Source organism: Macrobrachium nipponense, chromosome 11, assembly GCF_015104395.2.
Source record: "Macrobrachium nipponense isolate FS-2020 chromosome 11, ASM1510439v2, whole genome shotgun sequence".
In the NCBI taxonomy this organism is placed as follows: domain Eukaryota; kingdom Metazoa; phylum Arthropoda; class Malacostraca; order Decapoda; family Palaemonidae; genus Macrobrachium; species Macrobrachium nipponense.
Genome location: NC_061087.1, coordinates 97168460 through 97192724, shown reverse-complemented (window position 1 = coordinate 97192724; position 24265 = coordinate 97168460). Strand labels below are relative to the sequence as shown.

General features: G+C 42.1%; 1 protein-coding gene across 2 annotated transcripts in view; it reads right to left on the bottom strand.

Annotated features, from left to right (window-relative positions):
- LOC135207703 (myosin-2 heavy chain-like) overlaps nucleotides 1-24265 on the bottom strand; it is a 271723-nt gene that overhangs the window by 13540 nt on the left and 233918 nt on the right. For both annotated transcript variants that reach the window (XM_064239548.1, XM_064239539.1), the window contains 4 exons: nucleotides 10962-11047; nucleotides 10473-10573; nucleotides 10150-10299; nucleotides 6246-6421 (listed from right to left, as the gene is read on the bottom strand). In XM_064239548.1, coding sequence (XP_064095618.1) covers nucleotides 6246-6421; nucleotides 10150-10299; nucleotides 10473-10573; nucleotides 10962-11047 — 513 coding nt within the window. The remainder of the gene's footprint in view (nucleotides 1-6245; nucleotides 6422-10149; nucleotides 10300-10472; nucleotides 10574-10961; nucleotides 11048-24265) is intronic.

The following is a 24265-nucleotide window of genomic DNA, read 5'->3' as shown; positions in this document are numbered from 1 at the left end:
ACTTGGAGAATGTATAATGCAAGAAATTTTAATAATACAGCTAGTTAATGGCGATCCGGTTTTATGGGGCTTGTGTAGCGCCATAAAATCGGCAATTTATGGCGCCATAACATACCTACAAGAAACGCCATTAACTGATTATCGGTGCCATTAACCGAAACTTGGCACCATATGTGGCATAGATTGTAGTTTCGATTAATGGCAGTTTTCGCTTATCAGCACCCTGCTGATAACCATGGACTGCCTACTTTAATTGCATTATCAAGGTTATAACTTTTAAAATACCTTCCAAGAACTGATCATTTTGATCGCCAACTCCTTCCATAACTACTAAACTGAAGAGGGAGAACTAGACACACACACACCAAACCATATTTGAAAGTGTCTAACATACATCAGTAAATTGTTCCACTCTAAATCCCATTATAATAAAAATGTCTGCTCGTAATCAATGTACAGTGGGGCTCAAATCTCATGCGACATGATTCTTTTTGTATCGTCCATATTCTCAGACTCAACGTGATGTTGCCAAGTAGTGCTATTTTTTATTTTTTTTATTTGTAATGTCATTAATGTCGAAAAATTTGCGAATTCACAGCTAGCCTTATTTTCCTTATGGTTAAATAGATATGATCCCTTTTATGCATTGGTATAATTCTTAATTTGTGTGATTTGAATTGATTTTGTTATTTTTCTTATCTTTACGTAGCTCAGTTCAAGTGTGGTGTGATAAGGTTAGCGTTGCCAGCAATGAAAGCACACTTAACATGCTCCTCGGACTGGTCAACATAACCATGTCTGCAGCATTATGACTAATAAGCTCAACAGTCATAACACTTTCAATGAAGGAATATGAATTAAAACAAGTTTTATTTGAATGTTGAAGATTTCGGCTGCGTTTAAGCTGCCTGTATGTTGGAAAATGTTTTATAGGCCTAAAAAAATAATCTAAGCCATCTGAGATGTAATCTGTTACTAATGAATTTATTTGTAGAGATCACCTGTTCTTTGAGGAATATGAATTACAACCAGTTTTCTTTGAATGTTGAAGTTTCAGGCTGTGTTTAAGCTGCCTGTATGTTGCAAAATGATTTATAGGCCTAGAAAAATAATCTAAGCTTTCTGAGATGCAATCTTTACTAATGTTTTTTATTTGTAGAGATTACCTGTTTTTTTAGGAATAAAAGATGATGAGGATTTTGGTTATGTGGAGAAGATGGTTATTAATCGAAATATCATAAGTATTAATATCAAGGCATATGTAACACTTGTTTTTCAACTGGTTTACAATATTATTTTCTTAAAAGTCCTTCTGCTCGCTTTTGGTGTATAATTTATTCTTTCATAAGGTAACTTGAAGTGCAAGAATGTGTAGATAACCTCATTTGCTTTCTGGCCAGAAATTGTTAATATAGAGATGTGAATGTTAAGTGTAAAGTAAAGAAATCTAACACCTAGGCCTAGGAATAATATCTTAGCTTTGGCAAATAGGCGAATATTTGCTAGAATGCTATCAGTTTTGAAATATTTAAGAAAGATAACAAATAATTATCTATGAAAATCCAAAGATTCCTTTAACACATAAAGTAAATGTTTTCAAGATAATTTTATGGTCGCTACTCATTGTAGACCTACTTATATCAGGTGGTTGTTGTTGCACCGACACTGATACGTCACACATGCTCCCCTCACACGTTGATATCGGTGGGCGCATTCTACTTTTTTATATACATATTTAAATTTTTTCAGCGTTGAGGGTAAAAGCAATCAAATAGGACTATTTCCAATTTTATGTTTGCTTTGGAAGCTTTATTAATGTTACGACAATTTCTTTCGTTCTTTCTTTTATTCATTTAACATTTGAACTGAGGTTTGATTGCGACTTCGTTTTGGTCAAATGCTTCAGCAATGAGTGAACGAAAGTTTTGAAAATGTTTCGTAAGGGTTTTTCTGAAATTTGGCTAAACGTGACATTTTCTCACAATTTTTAAATATATGACAGATTTCACTCTTATGAAACATATTATGGCCTTAGTGCATGCGATACTCGCGTTTTCGCATTGAAATAAAAGATAAATATGGAGCATGCTAGGTTGCCAGTTAGTGAATTTTGAACGAAATCCTATGGAGTCATGTCGCATGAGATTTGAGCATCACTGTACCTGTTATTGTTTCATCACAACCTGACTGATCATATAAGTCTAAATTACAATTTAGGTGGTGGACTGATATGTTCAATGGCCCTAGTGTTTGGCAGACACTCCATGAGCAGTCAGGGACAAGGTCTCTAGCAGCCTAAAGATTTGTATGGTTACCCTTAACAGCCGGCTAAAAATTCAATATGCAGCAGCGCAGGCCAGGAAAACTCAGAGGTCGACCAATTTGAGAAAAAACACATCAACAGAAACAGAAAGACTTACAAATGCACATGACATACGAAAAAAACAAAGGTTTTTTCTAATTTTCCCTACATTCCACGAGAAGTTGGAAAAGACTATTTACAAACCCTTGTGGGCCCTCTTTTACAGGACTATCGTAAATTTTACCAAGTTATACATGTTTTTTCTCATAATTTTATTTTGTAAAATTATAATTACAGCTCACATATCAAATCAGATAAGAACTAAAATCAGTAACAAATTCTGAGTATATTTGTTGTAAAATATTTACGTAAATTTACTGAGATCGAAGATGTAGTAACTTTTTTTGGATTATATATGTTTTTCTAATGTTTCGTTGCACTTTTCTTTGCAAAATGACAAAAGAACTAACACCACCAACAACCCCTGGGTAGATTTATGAGCAAATGTATAGACACATCATGTGCAAGAGAGGCGCAGTACATGCTCCCTTGAAGTCATGATCATAACTAACTCATGAGCCACCTGCTTCATTGATCTTAGATAGTCTAAAAGTTACCATTAGTGAATTTATGGGCTATAGAAGTAATAAAAACTCTTTCCCACCCGATTCCTCAAAATCGATGGTGCATAATATTCATGCTCACCATAAGTGAATCTGCCCACAATCCAAAACCTGTTATTGCTACTCATATGAGGATATCTGTCCATTAAGGATTAAAAAAACTTGTAGTGTACAAAACAAGGTGTTTGTATCACCCAAGTCATTCAAAATAGGAAAGCCTACTTACCGTTAACACAAGTAGTAGCATATACGTAACCTGGAAAGTCTATGTCTCTGGACAGTGCCATGAATATGAACAAAGTTATGATGAAATGGAAGATGGCAAGCCCCTACCCTCTAATCACTGCTCCAGCCTCCAAGCATAACAAGGCCTGTTGAGACTACAAACCCAAGAAAATACAAGTGCAATCATTATGTGCAATTTCTCTGAAAGTAGTTTCCTGATTTCATGGGTTCACCCTAATACCTCTTTTGATTAGCCATGTAACATAACTATTTCTCATCATGGCCTCACACTTACAGTATACTGCTTCTGATTTTACATACATCTCATTACTGTAGTCTTTCCAAATAAATTCACATAGTCAATTGGAAACCAAGTTCTTCATGACCTGTTTCTTCCACTGACCCATGAAGAGGAAAAGATTAGAGGTGCTTACTCCCTTAAGTCTCATAGTCTTCAGCAAGTAATACCTAATAGCTCTCAATGGGCAAAATAAAAGTCCTCTTCTTTCCAGGATAAAATGATAAAACAACCAACCTCTACCCTGTGACTTCTAGTGTGTGTGAATCTTGCCGACCCATCTTCGATATGCAAGTGCAATGAGACAGAATGTCTTCAGTGTGAGGTCCAGCAAAAAATGCTTTCTGTAGTAGTTTGTAAGCAAGGTTTTTAAGACCCATAAAAAATTAGGGAGAAATTTCAGGGTATTTGAGTGACCCACAATGAACCTACTCCCTAAATTGCTGAATGAGTGACCAACTCCCAAGAATAATCCATGATCAACCCATTAAATTTCAAAAACGGAGAAGTAGATCTATATCTTTTGATGGCAAAGGACAACTTTCTGCACTGATGCAAGACAAGGAAGAAGTACATAATTATAAATGAACTGACTGGGATCAATAGCTCTTCCACAGCACCATTCACAGAATCAGTTCCGGTTGGCCTGATAGACGCTGCTTGTTGAAGTCATGGTTTGTTTGAATAGAACAGAATATAGTGTTTGTGCTAAATGCCAATCGCTGGGACCTATGAGGTCATTCAGTGCTATAACAGAAAAAGCCTCGCAGTTGCACTATGAAGTAATTGTTAGGAGAGGGTGGGAAATAAGATGGAAGAAAGAGAATATGAACATAGGTACATTAAAATGAATAAAGGGCTTGCAGCTAGGGGCCAAAGGGACACTGTAAAGAACCTCAAGTAATCCCTACAGTGCACCACATGAGGTGCACTGATGGCACTAACCTCCTTAAAAAAAAGGGAAAATCTTGGTTGTGGCATCTTCCTCCAAAAAATTTTGGCCTTAGAGGCCCTGTTAGATAATCACAAGGCATAAAGACAAAAATTGTTTGGATTGTTGTGCAATCTGTGAATGCAGTTGACTGAGGAACCTCTACTAAATTGGGAGACTCTAGGGACTTGCTGTCACAATTAGGATAGTAGATTTATCAATTACTCTTACTGTGGTAAAATGGGGCTTTTAGAATCATATCCTGTCAGAGGTAAATAGCAATTACGGAACCTGCTTGATGAGGTGCAGTTGAAGAAAGGCATGGATGCTGAATTTGGCACAAAGGTGCATCACTTCTTCTACCCTTCAGGCTATTAGTTCTAGCTGAACAAAACAGATCTATTACAACAAGCTCTACATAAGATAAAGAACCTTGTAGAACAGTTTGTAAGTATAATCCCATTATCCTTGCAGCAACAATTGGCTACCAAGTCTTTCTGAGGTGAAACATGGCCCTATGCTGATGATGTTTGCCTCTGCCTACATGAAGACCTTCATAGTCCATTGACATATAGTCTTGGATTAGATACTGTTCCAGTTCCATAAGTATTCTACGACTGTTGAGATGACAGTCATTTCACCTTTTGTTCTTCATGTTCTGTACATCCAAAAGCCTTTCAACTAAGGATCCATCGGCATGTGCCCCAATTCTTGTCTCAATACATCTGTGAACATTAATATCTCCAGCGGGAGAGGCTACATTCCTACTGAAAGGTAAGAAGGTTACTGCTACCACTTTTAAGTACCGTAATTTAGAATGTCCACATCTCTGACGGGTAGTCTTCTGTTAGTTTCTCCTGTGCATGAATTCACAAGGTGCAGCTAAAGCAACCGCAAACTAAAGCAGTTGTATAAAGATCCAAAGGCAGTATGTGAATTGTAGGATGAGACAACCTGAAAACTGATCCTCCTCCAACATAACAAACAATGAATAAGAGCATCAAAGGCTCCCAGGATGAAGAAGCATACAAGTCCGCATAAACACTCTTGTATCCTATTTTGTGCACACTAAGACCAACTGGGTGGCCATTAGCAGAATGTTTCACAGATGAGGAGCAGTATGACTTAAAAGGAAGTGATGTGGATTTTTAATGGAGCCCTAACAAGTACACGGTGAAGAGGCAAACAAAAGGACAGTGCATTTACTTGGAGTACAATGATAAAATGATAAAGGAAAGTGGTTAGCAAGAATAAGAACACTCCTCTGAATGCTGACTACATAATTCATTTTTATAAAAACTTTATTAGTTAAACCTTTATTATAATGGTGTGAAATTAAGCACCAAATACTGAAATATAAATTGAAATGAATCAAAGATTACAAAAGAGCTTAATTATCACAGCAAGAGGTTAACTATTCATATCTACAAACAACTCATGAAACTAATAAGCCAAAGGTATATCTGCAAATGAATAGCCCTGCTAACGCTAAAAGTAACTATTTTTGTCACTTACTGAGCTCCTGGGGAGCAATGAACAGAATTGTTAACAATATTGCATCTTCACAGAAAGTGAGGTAATTAGTTGAAACATAACCAAGGATCCAGTGGGTACACAGAGACTACCTTCTTCTGTCTGGCATACAAAATTCAAGTGAACCTGGGAAAATTATGGACATGGATATAAGCATCTATATCTGAGGGGAAGGGGGAGGGGGGGGGGGGGGGAGGGGGGGGGGGGGGGGGGGGGGGGGGGGGGGGTGGGGGGGAGATGGGGTTGTGTTGTGATAAACACTGCACTTAAGTCATACCAAGTGATAATCTCAGTCCAAGAAAAATCTTTTATTAATCAAATGTATTTCTGTACCTTGTCCAGTTTTTCTTTGGCTAAGACTCCATTTTTAGCTAGCTTTTTAGAGAGTTCCTCATCTTTTTCGGCGGGATCGTCGTCAGGATTATCAACGTATGAGTAAATATTATAAAGGTCATCGCTTTCACGCCTCTCTTTCAATATTCTGCCAACATCTCTGAAAATTTCTTGAGCTATGGAAGAAAGAACAACATTAGCTAGAGATTAACATGTCTGGACATTCCTTGTCAAGAAACCTATCTACAATAGTAATAATTTTACAAGTTCTGAATGGTTTTGTCAAAAAGTAAAATCACTAGAAAGTAAAGAGTCAAAATTTCAGAAAGAAGGCAGCATAGGTAGTACATCCTAGTTGGACATCAAGGAAAGTATATACATAAAGATATAGAAGCATATAACTTCAAGCTTTGGTAGACAAACAGGAAAAATATTAAAGATGTTCACAAGGAGAAGAGGAGGGATGCTACAAGGCATGTGACAAGGGAAAAAAATTTATAATAAAATAAGGTTTTACACACATATACTTACCAAGTAATTACATAGCTAAAGTTTCATTTCTGCCAGCAGCTAGAATTTGGAGATTCACGTTAACGCTACTTTTGTTTTGGTTAGGCAACTAACCCTGCCCACTTTCGGGATAGAGAGGAACCAACTTAGCACCAAGTTCAGTTGTTTATGCCCACTAGACCATGTGCAGGGAGGAAAGAGGACTATGATCATGTAATTACTTGGAAAGTATATAGAAAACTTATTTTATTATAGTAAAAATACAATTTTTATATAAGTACCTTACCAAGTAATTACATAGCTGAATCCCACATTAAACGAGGTGGGATACACGGCCATTCTTCATTTTAAATCATAACACATTAAAATGAAATGAAAAAAAGACATAATGCTAGCATTTGGTGAAATGTTCGTTGGTTCCTTACCTGTTAAGAGAGCTGCTATGCTAAAGGTAATTACTGGCTCTGGATGACACTCATCTTAACTTGTAGAGGCATGGCGGTATAGCCACTGAGCGCCTTCTACTGCAGTGGAATCTTTGCAGCCAAGGAAATGTCCGATGGTTAGCACAGTCTAAACAGATGGCCCTGACCTGGGCTCAGTACCATAATACAATTAATAACCAGAGTAAATAAAAGTAGTCACCTAACCCAAATTCAAAAACCACTACCCAACCATTAAAAAGACCTGTTGGGTACTCCAAGTTGACCTCCTTCACCATCTTCAATGGCGGGAAGGCATATAATGGTCTTTGTCCGAGTAATCTATCAACATTGCACTTGTTGCCCATGCCGGAGGGTCTGGGGCTGGCGAACAGTACAATGGAAGACAAGTGATTTTTGATGGCTGCAAACAGATTGAACACCAGTCTTTCCCAGTTTCCAAAAATCTACAAGAGGGTCTAACATCCACTCTGTGAGAAGTACTTGTTTTCAGTGACTCAGTTCAACCACTAACACACTGAATTTGCCTTGAATGAACCTTGTTAAAATTCTTGTTTGGTTTTGATCCACCCATAAGAGTAGAGCCCGTGTTGCCTCACAAATGTTGATGAAATTATTCCTCCTTGCATCCTGATATAAGACAGTAGACAGTGCCATGGTATTATCCGAGTGGACAAACTTGTCTGAATTACCTTTTGTATTTTCACTTGAAACCATCTGGCTGTTATATCTTACCGTTGCTCATTGATACTAAATCTAGCCACAACATGATTTTTGGCGCCCAACGTGGGGCCAGATTCAGTAGAGTAATTAAAGTCTGTAATTGGCAGGATGGCAGGAGAAGGAAATATGGAAGGTAAGAAAGAGACGACATTGGGGGAGAAGTTGTTTAGTCCTCAAAAGGAACAACTACCTGAAGTGGAATATGCCTCAAGGGAGCAATTAAGAAGGGTGAAAACGGACTTCCCCGGAGACGCCTTTCCAACTGCACTCTGTCAGAACCTAGGATGCAACAACAGGTATGACTGAGGGGGTGAATACGCTTGGGCAGACCCTACCAACCTCCCTTGGGGTACCAGTATGACTCCTCCCAAGTTAGGGGAGTATGCCAGGGACCTTTGCCTACAAGAATTGGTGGGACAGGCAGCTTCCTCCTATACTGCACTTGCACTACTAACACAGTCACTCTTATCAATAACTTTGTCCACAAGGACCTTAACTGACATGCCTAATTGTTCAATAGTGTTCATCATCATACTAAATTTCCGATTAACCCTTGACTCGAGGCTGGCACTGGGATTGGGTTTGGGAGTAAGGGAGCCATGGTTAGGAGAGGGTGGTACAGTTTGAGAAATGGGGATGGGTGGAACAGACACAGATTCCATAACAGCGACATCATCACTCAAAGCCTGACTAGCTAATGTCTTCTTACTATTAGCTCGAGAGGCCGCTTTCTTTTCTTGTCCCATTCCAACTTATTAAAATGGCAAGTCATAGTCTTCAACATTTTACTGTCTCAATCCTCACACTCAAGACATGTCATTGAAGAGAACAAACTTGACCCCTACAGTTAGTGCATACATAATGTGGGTCATAACAAGCTTTAATTAATCTAGTATTGCAGTCAGTCTTTGCTGCAATAACTAACATTCTGAGAACTAGAGTTGGCCATGGCCAAGAAAACTAAGGTCAATAGTCTAACAGTAAAAATTGTAATATAAAAGTCAAAATCGGTGTGTGCGTTAAGTGCCTGACACTATCTAAATAACTAATTCTCTGAGAACTAGAGTTGGCCATGACCGACAAGACTAAGGTTAATAGTCTAACGGTCAAAATCATGACATCAAAGTCAAAATTGGTACATGCGTTAATTAAGTGCCTGCCATTATCTATCGTGCCAAAATGGCTACCAAAAGCAAGAGCACTTCACCAATTGTAGCAACTATGGTCAACTGAGAAGTAAATAATCCAAAAAATTTGCTGCTGCTAATGTAGAAACAACTGAACTTGATGATAAGTTAGTTCCACTCTACTCCAAAAGTGGGCGGAGTTAGTTGCCTAGCCAAAACAAAGTAGTGCTACTGCAAATCTCAAAATTCTAGCTGCCTACAGAAGTGAAACTGTAGCTATGTAATTACTTGGGAAGTTACTTGTGTGTATAAAATCAGAATTTCAAAACAGCAGATGGAGAAGAAAAAATAGAAAAGTGGCTGAGGAAAGATGGAAAAGATGTGAGAGGCTAGTATATAAAAAATAAAAAATAAAATTTGTCATGAACTCCAACTCTCTTCACTCTCTTAATAATACTTCATATACTATAATTCTTGGAAAGATATTATGCCATTGCTGGCTAACTCACAAATACAGGCAGTCCCCAGTTATCGATGGGGGTTCCATTCTGACGGCTTGATGATACATAATCGAAAATCACTAACTGAAAATCTGGGATTTTCGGAGCTTACTGGCGCCAAAAACCAGCTAATGGCGCCTCTGTTCAGTATGTATCGGTGCCAATACTTATTATCGATGCCAATAAACTGAAATCCGCACATTTCGGCACAAGACAAGCCCCATAAAACCAAATCGCCAATAACCGAGGACTGCCTGTACACTGAACCCATCACAAATTATTTTTCCAAAAGTGCCATGAGAGAATACTGAGAGAACTAACATATCTGCTCGGTTAACAACTTCCTTTACCAACAAAAAACTTGCTATCATTTGTGCTTAAAGGGCTTCATGATCAAATTTACCAAATTTACCTTCTGTGAAAATTCATCATTAAATGGAAGAAAGTCCAGTATATTACATCACAGCATATATTTCCTTCACAACAAGGGTGTTCTTCCCAAGTCACTTCAGTGGAAAGAAAAAAATGAGGAATTGTTAACAAATTAATCTCTATATCACTATCAAGATCATGTAAATAGTAGTCCGCTATAAGAACTTACCTTGTACTCTAACAGTTTCTGGTCTAAGGGGCAAGCAATTATCTCTAGTTACTTTCTTTATCAAATTTAAAATATCTACATAATCTGGGAATTCCTTTGTCTTATTGACCCAAGTGCTTATTCTCTTGTTAACCTCCTCGTAGCGAGAACCTTAGAAACAAAGAAGAATAAAGCTTTTATCAGTATGGTACCTTAACATCTGTCCAAACTACATAATTTTACATGAATTTCAAGATATTTCTAATGAAAGCCAATAAAAACTTGAAACTTTATATAATCTGGGCATCACTAAGTCTATTCTAGATAAAATTCTGAAAACTCACCAGTATAACGAAATTTTTTTTCGATGGGACGTCCTGTAGCAGGGGTACATTCAGCAATTTTACAGTAGTAATCATGTAGTCTGCTGAACTGTCTTTTTAATCTAAAAGTAACAGAGATGAACATTAAAACAGATAAAAGAAGTGACCATTAAATGTATAGAGCACTTCGATCAAAGAATAACTGAAAAAATAAACACAGGAGTAAAAAAACCTTTAATACAGTTTAAAAAGTGAATCTTTTTTGCTGTACTTAACTGAACATTTAATCTTCCTCAGTTCACAATTAGTAGAATGAATTTTGCATCTAACTTTAAAGTTTTTATACCTTTACTAAAAATATAAGACAAAGCCTTCTGAAAACTAGATAAAAGAGCTGTGGTGTAACCAAGCTACAAAAAAAATTAATAATGCTACTGTATAATAACACCTGACAAATGACTTTAAATAAGTGTTAGAAAATGAAACAATAATTAGTTACATATGGATTACCTGTCTTCTATCAGATAAGAAGAATTATCCTCGTCATCAAGATCTATTTCTTGTTCCTCTAATTGTCTGATTTTCCTTGATATTTCCTGAAAAAAATTATAGCTGTGTAAATGGCATACAAAACTTAGCGGAAAAAAAAAAAAAAAAAAAAAAAAAAAAAAAAAAAAAAAAAAAAAAAAAAAATTTTTGACGTAGGAAAAACCTACTTTTCGTAGTCGCTGTTGAGTCCATTGAGTCCACAAGGAGTTACCCTTCCCATGGTCAGATTTTTGGAAGAACCACTTTACTGGAGGGGGGAGTGATGAGACCGTTTCTAACACCACCAGTTTAAAAATAAATGCTGTCCCCAAGGGGCAGACCTCCATTTTTGCGTGTGGTGTCATTGAATTCAACCCCTAACCAAACCATTCCTATTGGTACTGCCTCTTCCTCTGATTTTGCCTTTGATAGGCATTTCATGTGCTGCTTTTCTTTTTCCTTTAGAGTGTCTTTGGACTTTGTGAAAAAGATTTCCTTGCTGATGATGATGTCCCTTTGTAAAGAGGTCCCTTCTGACCACCAACCTTTCTTTGAGGAAAACTTTTGGGGTGACTGAAGGCTTACAGGAGTTTTTATCATAGTGAACCATTTTGGGTTGGGTAAAGGGAAGTTCCAGTTTTTTTTTTTTAAATGAATTCCTCTTTTATCCAGAAGAGATTACTCTGTACAGTTTTGTAATAAATGAAGTTACATTGGGAAGGGACTTGTTGGGGACCTCCAATGTTTCCATTTGCTCTTTTACACGGCACTCTAAAGTTATAGAGTGCTTGCCATTCTCATAAGACTTTTGGCCGCAACAAAAATTGTTCTGGAACCTTTTGGAAGCCTTTTGGTGGCAACTTCCAGCAAGGTGGTAGATACTAAGAGGTGGATCCTACTATGAAATTCTGCTGAGGCTGTCATCTCTGAGATTCTTCTCATAGGGGTCCTGAATTGCTTTGTACCAACATATAATGGGAGCTTTTCCCCCAAATAAGGGAGATGGAGTACTGCCCATTCCTTGATGGAATTTTCCGAAATTGGGATGACCAGGACACATGGTTTTAATTCTACCATTGTCTCTAGACTTTTAGTCACTACAAAATTATGAAAATCTGTCCTTACAAGATTAATAAGTTTGAAAGTGAAGCGACAGAAGGCTGGGGCTACTTGGTGACCAACTTACTCTTATTCAAAATCAAAAGTACAAATCAGGATTTTTTTTTTTTAACCAGGTAAAGGGTGTCTTCTATAGCTTTTAATGTTAGAGACACAGGTAGAAAAACAGTTTCTGTTAGTAGTCCCTCAATGTCTGCTGAGGATGGTACTAGGCACCATTCTGTATTTGGGAATGCTCTGTCTCTAAATTCTACATGTACAACTCTGATCATAGTTTTTCTCTCAATACTTAGATATCTAATATAGCAAGAGAAACTGCACACTGAGGCACCTCCCCAAAGGTTACTAGTATCATCATTGATGAATATTGGAGCTCCTATCATGTTTTGAGCTGAAATTTTTTTATTTCCAAACTGAACAGGCAGTCCCCAGTTATTGGCAATCCAGTTTTATGGCACTTGTCTAGCGCCGAAACGCTGATTTTTGGCCCAAAATGCACTGACACATACCTAACATTAACCAGTCTTCTATGAATAAATTTGTTTAGTTAGCCCAAGCTACCGTTTCATATGCCTTTAGGTTAATGCTTCTAGACTAATGTGCATTTAACTAACAATAAAGGATTTCTTAGAGGGTTCCTGCTCAACCTATTCTATATGAATGCCTATTATAAGCTTATTTAAAACTTTTAAGGATAAAAACCATACAGAAAAGGAGTCCTTTTTTACTCTAGTTTTCTGTGGCCTAGACCATCCTTACCTGATATTCGGCAATTGCTGATTTTTAGGCTACTGGTGTGATATTCCCTGAGAAAGGGGTTCCTACTTAGTCTGGTTAGGCTACAGCCTGTTCTGGGTTTTTATCACCTTCAAGGATTATGGCTACATACAAGCTCCGCTGCAATGAAGTCTCACTAATAGGCAACTAATCATAAAAAATATGTTATTTTATTAAACCTAGGATACTGTTTATATCTAAACCTAGGCTATTTTGACTAAACAACCACTTAGTAGACCAACAACAGGATGTTTTCTAAATTGTTCTCTCTTATCCTAGTATGGGGTATTGCCTAATCCAGATTGTTCTAGATCATTCTTAACCCTCTTACTCCGATTGGACGTATTAAACGTCGAGTCAAAATGTCTCCCGTATGTCGATTGGACGTATTATACGTTGACTCAAAAAAGTTTTTTTTTAAATTCGCGGAAAAATACTTATAGGCCTACCAGCCTTGGGGGATGCTGGGAGTTCACGGATCAAGGCGTTGTTTTGTTTACAATCGTTACGCAGGCGCGCAAGCGCGAATTTCTTTCTTATTACACTAAAAAGTAACAGTGACACATCTCGGAAATTATTTCGTCACTTTGACATAATTTTTGCACCGTTTTAAATTATCCGTTACATGGAGTATTATATGTGAAAATGTGCGCAATTTCAAGTAGAATACAACAACAAAAAAATACTCATGATTGTAGCTTTTATCAGTTTTGAAATATTTTCATATAAATAACGACAAGTACCAAAATTTCAACCTTCGGTCAACTTTGACTCTACCAAAATGGTCGAAAAACGCAATTGCAAGCTAAAACTCTTATATTCTAGTAATATTCAATCATTTGCCTTCATTTTGCAACAAATTGGACGCCTCTAGCACAATATTTCAATTTATGGTGAATTTATGAAAAAACTTTTTCCTTACGTCCACGCGGTAACTCTTCTGATAAATTTTTTTGTGCGATTGTCCTAATGTTTGCACCCTTTTAAATTTGCTGCTACATAAAGTTTTATATATGGAAAAGTGCGCAATTTCATGCACAATACAACTAAAAACAACCCATGGTTGTAGCTTTTATCAGTTTTGAAATATTTTCATATAAATAACGATAAGTGCAAAAATTTCAACCTTTGGTCAACTTTGACTTTACCGAAATGGTCGAAAAACGCAATTGTAAACTAAAACTATTATATTCTAGTAATAATCAATCATTTACCTTCATTTTGCAACAAATTGGAAGTCTCTAGCACAATATTTTGTTTTCAGTGAATTTATGGGAGAAAAAAAAAAAAAAAAAAAAAAAAAAAAAAAAAAAAAAACAAAAAAAAAAAAAAAAAAAAAAAAAAAAAAAAAAAAAAAAATCCTTAAGTCCGCGCGGTAACTCTTCCGAAAAAAATCAGAAATTTTTTTGTGCGATTGTCGAAATGTTTGCACCATTTAAAATTAGCCGTTACATAAAGTTTTATATATGAAAATGTGCGCAATTTCATGTAGAATACAACAAAAAATTATTGAAGGTTGTAGTTTTTCTCTTTTTCGAAATATTTGCATATAATCACGATAAATAGAAAAAAAACCACGTTTGGTCAACTTTGACTCACCGAAATAGTCGAAAAACGCAATTGTAAGCTGAAACTCTTACAATCTAGTAATATACAGTCATTTATCTTCATTTTGAAACAAATTCAGTGTCTAGCACAATATTTAGATTTATGGTGAATTTAAAAAAAAACTTTCCCTCCTCGCGCCAATTCGCAGCCGCAAATCTCCTAAATGCGTATGTTGCATTCTCCTAATATTTGCTCCTTTTCATATTAGGCGTTTTATAGAGTTTCATATATGGAAATGTGCGCAAATTCATGAAGAATACAAACAAAAATTTTTGAAGGTTGTAGCTTTTCTTAATTTTGCAATATTTGCATATAAAAATATATATATATAAAAATTTCGACATTTGGTCAACATTAACTCGTCCGAAATGGTTGAAAACTGCAATTCTAAGCTAAAACTCTTACAGTTTCGTAATATTCAATCATTTGTCTTCATTTTGAAACAAATTGGAAGTCTCTAGAACAATATTTAGATTTATGGTGAATTTTTGAAAAAAAAAAATTTTTTCACGTCTGCGCGTTACGAATTCATGCATCATTTTGTGATATGTTTTCTGTGTTGCTTTGATCGTTTTACAATGTGTTATATATCAAAATGATCGCAATTTAGTGTAAAATACAACAACAAAATTAACTCGTTAGCTTTAACCGTTTTTTGCACAGCTCGATTTGAATACAATTATGTATGAATTTTTTTTGTCACTACCATATATCGCATTATTTATATATGATAATGATATTTTTTTAATTTCTGATGGTTGCATACTAAACTTCATGCAATGACAAAAAAAAAGGAGCCAAAAGTAAACTCTTAATCTTGAAAACTAATCGCACTGTGATTTTTTGAAAAAATTATTTTTTCCGCTTCCGCGCTTACTCCAAACCCGCCTCCGCATACGGGAGACATTTTGGTTTTTAGGGCTTAGACGTAAGAGGGTTAATGTAAATATTATATAACTTACTCATGTGTAAACTTACGATTAGGCTAACATTTTTGTCTAACCCAAGTGTTTTATCTAGCCCTAGGCTACTTGGTATAATAAATAAAACAGTAACTTTCTGATGTGAAACTCAAGTTAGGCTATCACCTAGTACAGGCAGTCCCGGGTTCGGCGGGGCTTACGTTCCGATAAGTGAAAATCACCGATAATGGATTTCAGTTATCAGCGTTATCTGTGCTGATAACCAGATTTTGGTGCCAATAGCTGGTTAATGGCACCTCTGTTAGGCATATATCAGTTAATGGCACCTCTGTCAGGCATGTATCAGTGTCAATATTCTATTATCGGCACCAATAACTGGAAATCAGTGCATTTCGGCGCTAGACAAGCTCCATAAAACCGGATCGCCAATAACCAGGGACTGCCTGCATAGGTTATTGTTTAATATGTAATATTAAACAATATGTAGCCTTCAAACTAGGCTACTATCTTATAGCCCATTTGGTCTACTATATAAAACAGTAACTTTCTGATGTGAAACCTTATGGTTAGGCTATCACCTAGTCTAAGTTATTGTCTAATCCAGATAATTTATTCACCTTTAAGAGTATGGGATTAACCAAGTGTAATTTGTAGCCTTCAAGCTAGGTTACTACCTTACAGCCCATTTGGTCTATTATATAAAACAGTAACTTACTGTGAAACTTTATAGTTAGGCTATCACCTAGTCTAGGTTATTGTCTAATCCACATTATATTTAATTCCATTTTAAGGGTATGCACATGATAGCCTAGAACAGCGTTTCTCAACCTGATGGCAAAAACACTGGGTGTTAAATTGAAAGAAGTTTTTGATCAAGTTGTCGAAATATAACAATATGTGGAAAATTGTATTTTTCCTAACTATACAAACCTGAGGTCCTTTACAATAGGAATGTAACTTGCGGCAGCTGGAACCGGTCGTAAGCTTCAAACAAGGGAGTTCGGTAGTTAACTGCTTGTCCGACAGTCCGCGCGACTGGGAGGTGAAGATCCACTTTGCTTTAAGCCCAACAGTGAGGGGTGGCATGAGGTGGGACTATGTGTAAAGGACCTCACGCACCGCGCGACTGGGAGGTGAAGATCCCCTTTGCTCTAGGCCCAGGAAAAAACAGTGAGGGGTGGCATGAGGTGGGACTATGTGTAAAGGACCTCAGGTTTGTATAGTTAGGAAAAATACAATTTTCGACAAATTGTTATTTGTTCCGATACGAATACAAACCATCGGTCCTTTACAATAGGAAGACTAACTTCTTGGTGGGTGGAATCTGAGTCTTAAGAACAGACTGGTGTTCGTCCAACCTTGGTTCCCTCCCTGGTCGTAAGAGCAGAGGGAGGGATCCTAGCCTCTGCCCAATGATTGGGGTATGTACCGCAGGATCAATGGTCAGACCTCAGGACCCAAGTAATAAGAGGGAGGCAAGCGTACCTCTTAAAACTAGCAAGCAAGAACTTGTTCCTATTGCAAGAGGCAATATGAAGTCATGGGTTTGTCTCTTGTTGGCTTCCACTCCCCCCCCCCCCCCCCCCCGAGTGGTGGATAATCGCTCCTATCCCCAATGAAAGGGATAGGATGGGGCTCGGTCAAGTAGCTTACCTGCATCGCCTCATGTTCCAGCGTAGCGACGACTGCGTCCCTCTGCCCACAGGCAGAGGGAGAGAAAAAGATGGGGAAGAGAAGCCAGTCACACAAGGATGCGATGCTGTTATGTCTGTTCAGGTGCTGGGTAAGCTACACAACATGTTGAGCAGCCACCACGGGTTCCAAGGAAAAAGTCTCCAAGGACCTGTGGGCTATATCCCGAAGGTAGAAGGAGGTGAAGGTGGTCTGGTTGGACCAGACCCCTGCCTTCAGGACCTGCACCATGGAGAATTTCTTGCGGAACGCAAGGGAAGGACCAATACCTCTGACTTCGTGGGCTCTCAGACGAAGGGTACGGATGTTGTCTCTACCATCAGCTTTGTACGCTCTCCTGATCACCTCACGCAGCCAGAAAGAAAGTGTTTTCTTGGATACTTCTTTCTTGGTCATCCTGGTGCTAACGTAGAGGCGTCGACACTCAGGCCTGAGGTGCCGAGTTCTCTTCAGATAACGCCATAGCGCCCTCACACGACAGAGCAGCATCTCATCCGCATCGTTGTCGGTGAAGTCCATTAGGGAGGGGATTGTGAAAGACTCGAACCGGTCGTCAGGGACTGAAGGATTCTGAGTCTTCGCTACGAAGTTCAGGACGAAATCGAGCTTCACAGATCCCAATCCCCTGGAATGCTTGACGTTGAAGGAAAGACCATGCAGTTCCCCTACTCTTTGCCGGATGCCAGGGCCAGCAAGAAGAGGGTCTTGAGGGTCAGATCCCTGTCTGAAAACACTCGGAGTGGCTCGAAGGGGCTTCGAGTCAGACTCCTAAGGATGAGAGTCACGTCCCACCCTGGGGGCCTGAGTTCCCTGGGTGGGCAAGACCTCTCGAAGATCCTCATAAGCAGGGAGATCTCGAACGAATTTGAGATATCCACTCCCCTCAGTTTTAGGACTAGGGCCAGGGCGGCTCTGTATCCTTTGACTGTGGGGACGGAGAGGAGCTTGCCTCGGCGAAGAAATTCGAGGATATCCGCTACCTGCTGAAGAGTGGCTCTGAGAGGAGATAGACCCGTCTACGACACCAACCACAGAAGACGGCCCCCTTTCCCTGGTGCACAGCTGCAGAGGACTGTCTGACGTACCCAGACATCTCTGTTGCTGCTCGGCAAGAAAAGCCTCTCGCTCGCAAGAGATGGTGGATAACAGCCAGCCATGAAGATGTAGGGACTGGACTGACTGGTGGTACCGTTCCACGTGTGGCTGGACGAGAAGGTTGAGCCAAGGGGGAATCTTTCTCGGTGCTTCTGCAAGCAGAGCCAGCAGGTCCGGGTACCAAATGGCCCGAGGCCATTTGGGAGCCACCAGGATCATCCGGAGATTCAGGGTGACCAGCACTCTGCTGATCACCTTGTGAATCAGGCAGAACGGGGGAAAGGCGTACGCGAAGAGGTTATCCCACAGGTGTTGAAGAGCGTCCTCTGCAGCTGACCATGGGTCCGGCATGGCCGAGAAGAAAACCTGGAGTTTTCTGTTGTGCCAGGTGGCGAACAGGTCCACTACTGGATGCCCCCACAGGTTGAAGAGCCTTTCCGCCACGTCTGGGTGTAAGGACCATTCGGTCCCTATCACCTGATCCCGACGGCTGAGCTTGTCTGCTACTACATTCCTCTTGCCTGGAATGTAGCGGGCTGACAGCTCTACTGAGTGGGCCACGGCCCACTCGTGCGCCTGCAATGTCAACTGATGCAATGGGAGGGACACTAGGCCCCCGTTTGTTGACGTATGCCACTACTGTGGTGTTGTCGCACATCAACACCAGCGAGTGTCCCACCATGCGGTCCTGGAACTCTTGGAGAGCGAGGAACGCTGCCTTGAGCTCCAGGACGTTGATGTGAAGGTCCTTGTTGTGACGATCCCACACTCCTGCAGCCAACAACTCCTCCAGGTGTGCGCCCCATCTCTCGGTTGACGCGTCCGAAAACAGCAACATCTCCAGGGAGGAAGTGCGGAGAGGCACTCCTCTTAAGAGGTTCCTGTCGTCCAGCCACCGGCTAGGTCCTGCCTCACCTCCTCCGTGAGGGACACGGGGAAGTAAGGTGGGTCTGTTCCCTATGACCAACTCTCCTTAAGGTGGGTCTGTTCCCTATGACCAACTCTCCTTTAGTCTCCACTGGAGAGACCGCAGGTGAAGACGCCCGTGAGGGACTAACTTCTTGAGTGACGACAGGTGGCCGATCACGACTTGCCACTGCTGAGCTGACTGTTCTACCGGAGACAGGAACTGGTAGGCTGCCTCCCTGAATCTGCTGAACCGCGAGTCTGCGGGGAAGACTCGGCCTGCTACCGTGTCGATCAGCATACCCAGGTACTTCATCCTCTGCTTGGGCTCGAGATCGGACTTCTCGAAGTTCACCACGATCCCCAGATTGCGGCATAACTCGAGAAGTCGATCCCTGTCCTGTAGCAACTGCGAGTGGGAGCTCGCCAGAACCAACCAGTCGTCGAGATATCTAAGAAGACGTATCCCTACCGAGTGGGCCCAAGCAGACACCAGAGTGAACACTCGCGCGAACACCTGTGGGGCGGTTGAGAGACCGAAGCAAAGTGCCCTGAATTGGTACACCATCCCGTCGAGGATGAAGAGGAGGTACTTCCTGGAGGATTGATGGATGGGTATCTGGAAATACGCGTCCTTCAAGTCCATCGAAAGCATGAAGTCGTTCTCCCTGATGGAGTCGAGCACAGAACGTGCCGTCTCCATCGTGAACAAAGACTGGCGAACGAATCGGTTCAGGGGAGAGAGATCTATCACTGGGCGCCAGCCCCCGAAGACTTCTCCACCAGGAAAAGACGGCTGTAGAAGCCCGGTGACCGATCCCTGATGATCTCAACAGCTCCCTTGCTCAGCATGGCTTGGACTTCCTGCCAAAGGGCTACGTCCTTTGATGTTCCAGGTACGTTAGGTCTGCAGGTGGACTGGGTTGGAGGTGAGGGGTGGCCGAGACTCGAAGGGTAGTAGATACCTCTCCCGAAGGATGTCTACTATCCAGGTCTCCGCTCCGTAGCGCTGCCATGTTGCCTAATGGCTCGCCAGGCACCCCCCCAACTTCCGGCAGCAGGTGAGGGGGAATGCTGTCCCTAGCGTTTCCCGCCTCTCTTCGACTTCTTCCCCGTTCCCCCTCGTGGGAAGGAGGGCTGGGAGGAGGGCTGAGGACGACCGCCGCTGGAAGAAGTTGAAGGCAGTCTTTCCTTTGGGCTTCGATGATGCAATCGTCTTGGCCGCAGAGGAAGCGCTAACCAAGCTCTTGGGCTTGGCCGCAGTCGTTCGAGGCTGCCCAGACGCCTTCGAGACTGCCTGGTCCACCATCTCTCCTGGGAAGAGAGAGGAAGGAACTCCGCACTGGTCCGTTGAGAAGACCCAGTGCGCCTCACGCCCAGCCGCCCTGGTCACTTGGGTGAGGACTTGCGTCCCTATGCTGAAGTACCAGGTTGGCCCCACAGGTTTGCCGTCTGGTGAGCTAGGTAGGAGATGGCTCTACCTCCAGACTGACACAGTCTCCTAAAGCCGGGTCACCTTCGGGAGTAATATTTCCCGAGGTGGCCGCAACCTTAAGACACTGTGAGGGACCACAGGTCTAACCAGGAGACTTCCTGGAATGCCGCCATGGCGGTGGATACCAGTGCAAATGCCTCTTGCTGCGAGAACCACAAGTTCTCCGACAGGAGCTGCTGCAGAGACACCCCCGGAGTTAGCCTAGCTAGCTCAAGGTTAACCTGTTTGGGCGGCATAGGATCCTCCGAAGGCACATAGAATCTCCTCTGTCGCAGTAGAGGCGGGGGAAGTAGCTTGGAAGACCTGCCGGACTTTAGCGAACCCTCCTGTCCGGAGACAAGCAAGTCCACCTGGCCCAGCACCGAGTCAGCCAGAGCTGATCGCGGCAGACCCAACATCGTCTTGGGTTCCTTCTTAGGACCCCAGAACGACTCGAGCCGGGACGTGGGCTCAGAAGGTGGGAGCTCGGGAGTGACTGCACCTTGTGGAGTAGAACTGTCAAGTCCCTCCAACAAGAACGCCTCTCAAGACCCTCCTCCTTCGGAAGGAGGAACAGCAACAGACCCCTTCTGGTCTCCTCCTGCCACTTGCGCATACGACCTGGTCGGTCCTAAGACCGAGGAAGACCTGACGCTACCCCTCGCTCACCGGTAGAACAGGTGTGCTTGGGGGGCTGCAGGCGATCGCCAACCAGCGGTGGTGATCGAGCTGCAGGCCTGGTCGCGCGGCTCTCCTGGGGAGAGCGGCTGGACCGAGAGCAGCGGCTCCGGTCCCGTGCGTCAGAGGAGCTGCTGCTGGTCCCCCTACCCGCCCGATCCTGATGGGAGCGGCGGTCAGGGGACCTGCAGAGACCACTGTCGCGGTGGGAGCGGTCCCTGTCCTCACGGCGTGTCGAACCAGCCGAGGCTGGTTCCAGCGATCAAGGGGACCTCTTCCTAGCCTCAGCCCGCGGCCGGTCTGGGACCGTCGCGTCAACCCTGGTTACCAGTCTTCTGCTCCGTGCCTCGGTCCTGGCGCCGAGCGAACTCGGAATCCTGAGCCTTGGCTGTACGGTCACCCGCAGGTGACCGTACACTCGGTACCTCTCGCGAACGAGAGGCCGAGACGGAACCTGGTGTAGCGGCAGAACCCCCAGACCAGGTGAGGAAGTAACGGTGTTAACCGGTACCCCTCTGGCCCCCGTCTTCTTCTTCCTTGCGGAAGGAGAGACAGGCCCCACTCCCGAAGGAGCAGGAGGACCCGTGGAAGAACCCCCTGTCCCACCGGAGTGAGACAGGCCCTTATAAGTTCCCGAAGGAGACTTCATATGGGGGGTGGGGAGGCAGCCTTCTTCTTCCTCAGCTTAAAAGCCTTGGAAGTCGAAGGGGAAGAGGCGGCAGCAGGCGACGACGAAGAAGACGACGAAGACACCTTCCTCCTCTTCTTCTTCGTCAGCTTCCTCAGGACAGACGTCAGGTCCTCCATCCAGGATGGAGCCGGGGATATTGCCGAAGCAACACGGCCCGGCTGCACCTGTCCGGAAGTACCCGCGACTGGGGCAGCAACGACGTCGGCAGGGGCTGGTCCAGGCACGGCAGGAACGTCAGGTACAGCAGGAGGCGGAACAACGATCAGCGACATCCTGGGTACAGGTGGAAGGTCCAAGGGCGAACTCTTGGGGCACCGAAAGTCAGGGGCTGAGGTGAGAGCGGCGAACCCAGGCGGCGGTGGCACGACCCTCCTTGGGACACCAGCAATCATGGCCTGCACCGCAGCTGAGGGTGTTACCGTAGTGACATGCTGGATGTACACCAGGTGAGGAGGCGTGGCAAACCCCAGGGTCAAGACGGTGGTGGTGGTGGTCACCGGTCCATGGGTGACCGGAGCAGCGCCCACCAGGTGATGCAACAGCCCCCGAACGCTCAGCATCCCCTGGAGGCCCAGCGAGAACCATACCTGGCCGAGGTCGTCACCCGCAGCAGGAGCACCTGAGGAGACAAAGGTCAGGTTAGTAGGAGGGGTTCCCCCTCGCACAGGGGGGAGGGGGGGTACAAGCCCCACCCCGAACAAATGGAAGACCCCGAGTACAATTGAATGTCGGGGTACCTCGCCCCCTCCTCTACGCTCAACGGATCGGGCAAAGAGAAGGAACGAGAAACCCCGCCAGAAGGGGAAGGAGCCATACGCGGAAGCTGAGTTGGCGGCAGGAAGGAAGACGACGTGTCTGTGACCAAGGGAGTCGCCGGAGAACCTTCCGAGGACTCCCTGGCAGGCTTACGTCGCTTCCTCCTACCCTCATATAGCACCCACTGCTCCTCCAACCAAGATATACACAAATCACAGGGCTCGGCCCGAGAGCATTCGCTCCCTCGGCACCGAGTATACAATTCATGAGGATCCACTTCTGGGAAGGAGCGGAAGGCCCCACACTTACGGCCCTCCACACCAGGGCAAACTCTGCGGCTGATGGGGGGGCAAGGGGACGTCTCCAGCTCACAGGAATCCATTTCACAAATTAATAATAAAATACAAAGCACACGTACTTATAGTATCTTACCATACACACAAAGCAAACCAAGTTTGAGAAGACACAAAGCATACAACGAAAGGCGGGCAGAGAGAGGTGGAGAACACGTCTGGCAACCAGCACGGCTGAAAGCAAAGTGGATCTTCACCTCCCAGTCAAAGCATTCCAGAAAAAAGTGATTTGGAAAAGAAAAGCAATTATCCTTTGCCGAGAAAAGGCTATTCAGACGATTTAATTCATTTAACAGTTGATCGTTTAGCGACTCTGGAAGGTAATCTAAATTATTACTTTCCCTCAATAAACACTGAGCAGTACGACTGGATTCACAACCCTTTCCTTGGCTTTTCGTTAACAGAAGAGGAAGAGCTGACCGCTATATCTACTGATCGGGGATTAAAGATCAAGCATAAAGAGGTGCCCATAGATCAGTTTTGGATTTCAGCTAAAGAAGAATATCCTTCAATAGCTAACAAGGCATTAACAGTTTTATTGCAGTTTTCCACATCTTATCTTTGTGAACAAGGATTTTCTGTACTTACTAACATTAAATGTAAAAGAAGATAAAATATCAAATCTATTGATGAAGAGTTGAAGAGTTTTTTGTAACCAACATATAGGCCGTCTTAAACATTCACAAAATTGCTATTTCTTATCAAGCACAAGTTTCTCATTAGGATACTTAAATGCAAAATGTAATATCTAAAAAATAAATGGTTTTTTTTAGAATACATATCTATTATTTTCCTTTTACTGCTACTACTACAAATTATAATAATAATAATAATCATAATTATTATTTTATTATTATTATTCATTATTATACAGACTATGAACCCCAACTGCTATAGACTCTAGGGCACTAGCAGGGAAAGAAGTCTCATACGAAATAAGTGAGGAAAAAGATAATTAAAAGAAAATAAAAATATGCAGCAATATAAAAAAAACACATTTTTTAAAATATGCTTGAACGCTATGCACAAAAAAGGTAAAATATCGTCTCATTAAGAAAGTATTACCGTACCAGCAATCCAAAGTTTCTGAAACTTTCCAATAAATTAAAATTTCATAAGTATTTTGTCCATACTAAAATCAAAGGTGCGCCCCCAAAAGTTTCTGTTAATTCATAGATGTGCCCTGAGGTAAAAAGGTTGAGAAACACTGGCCT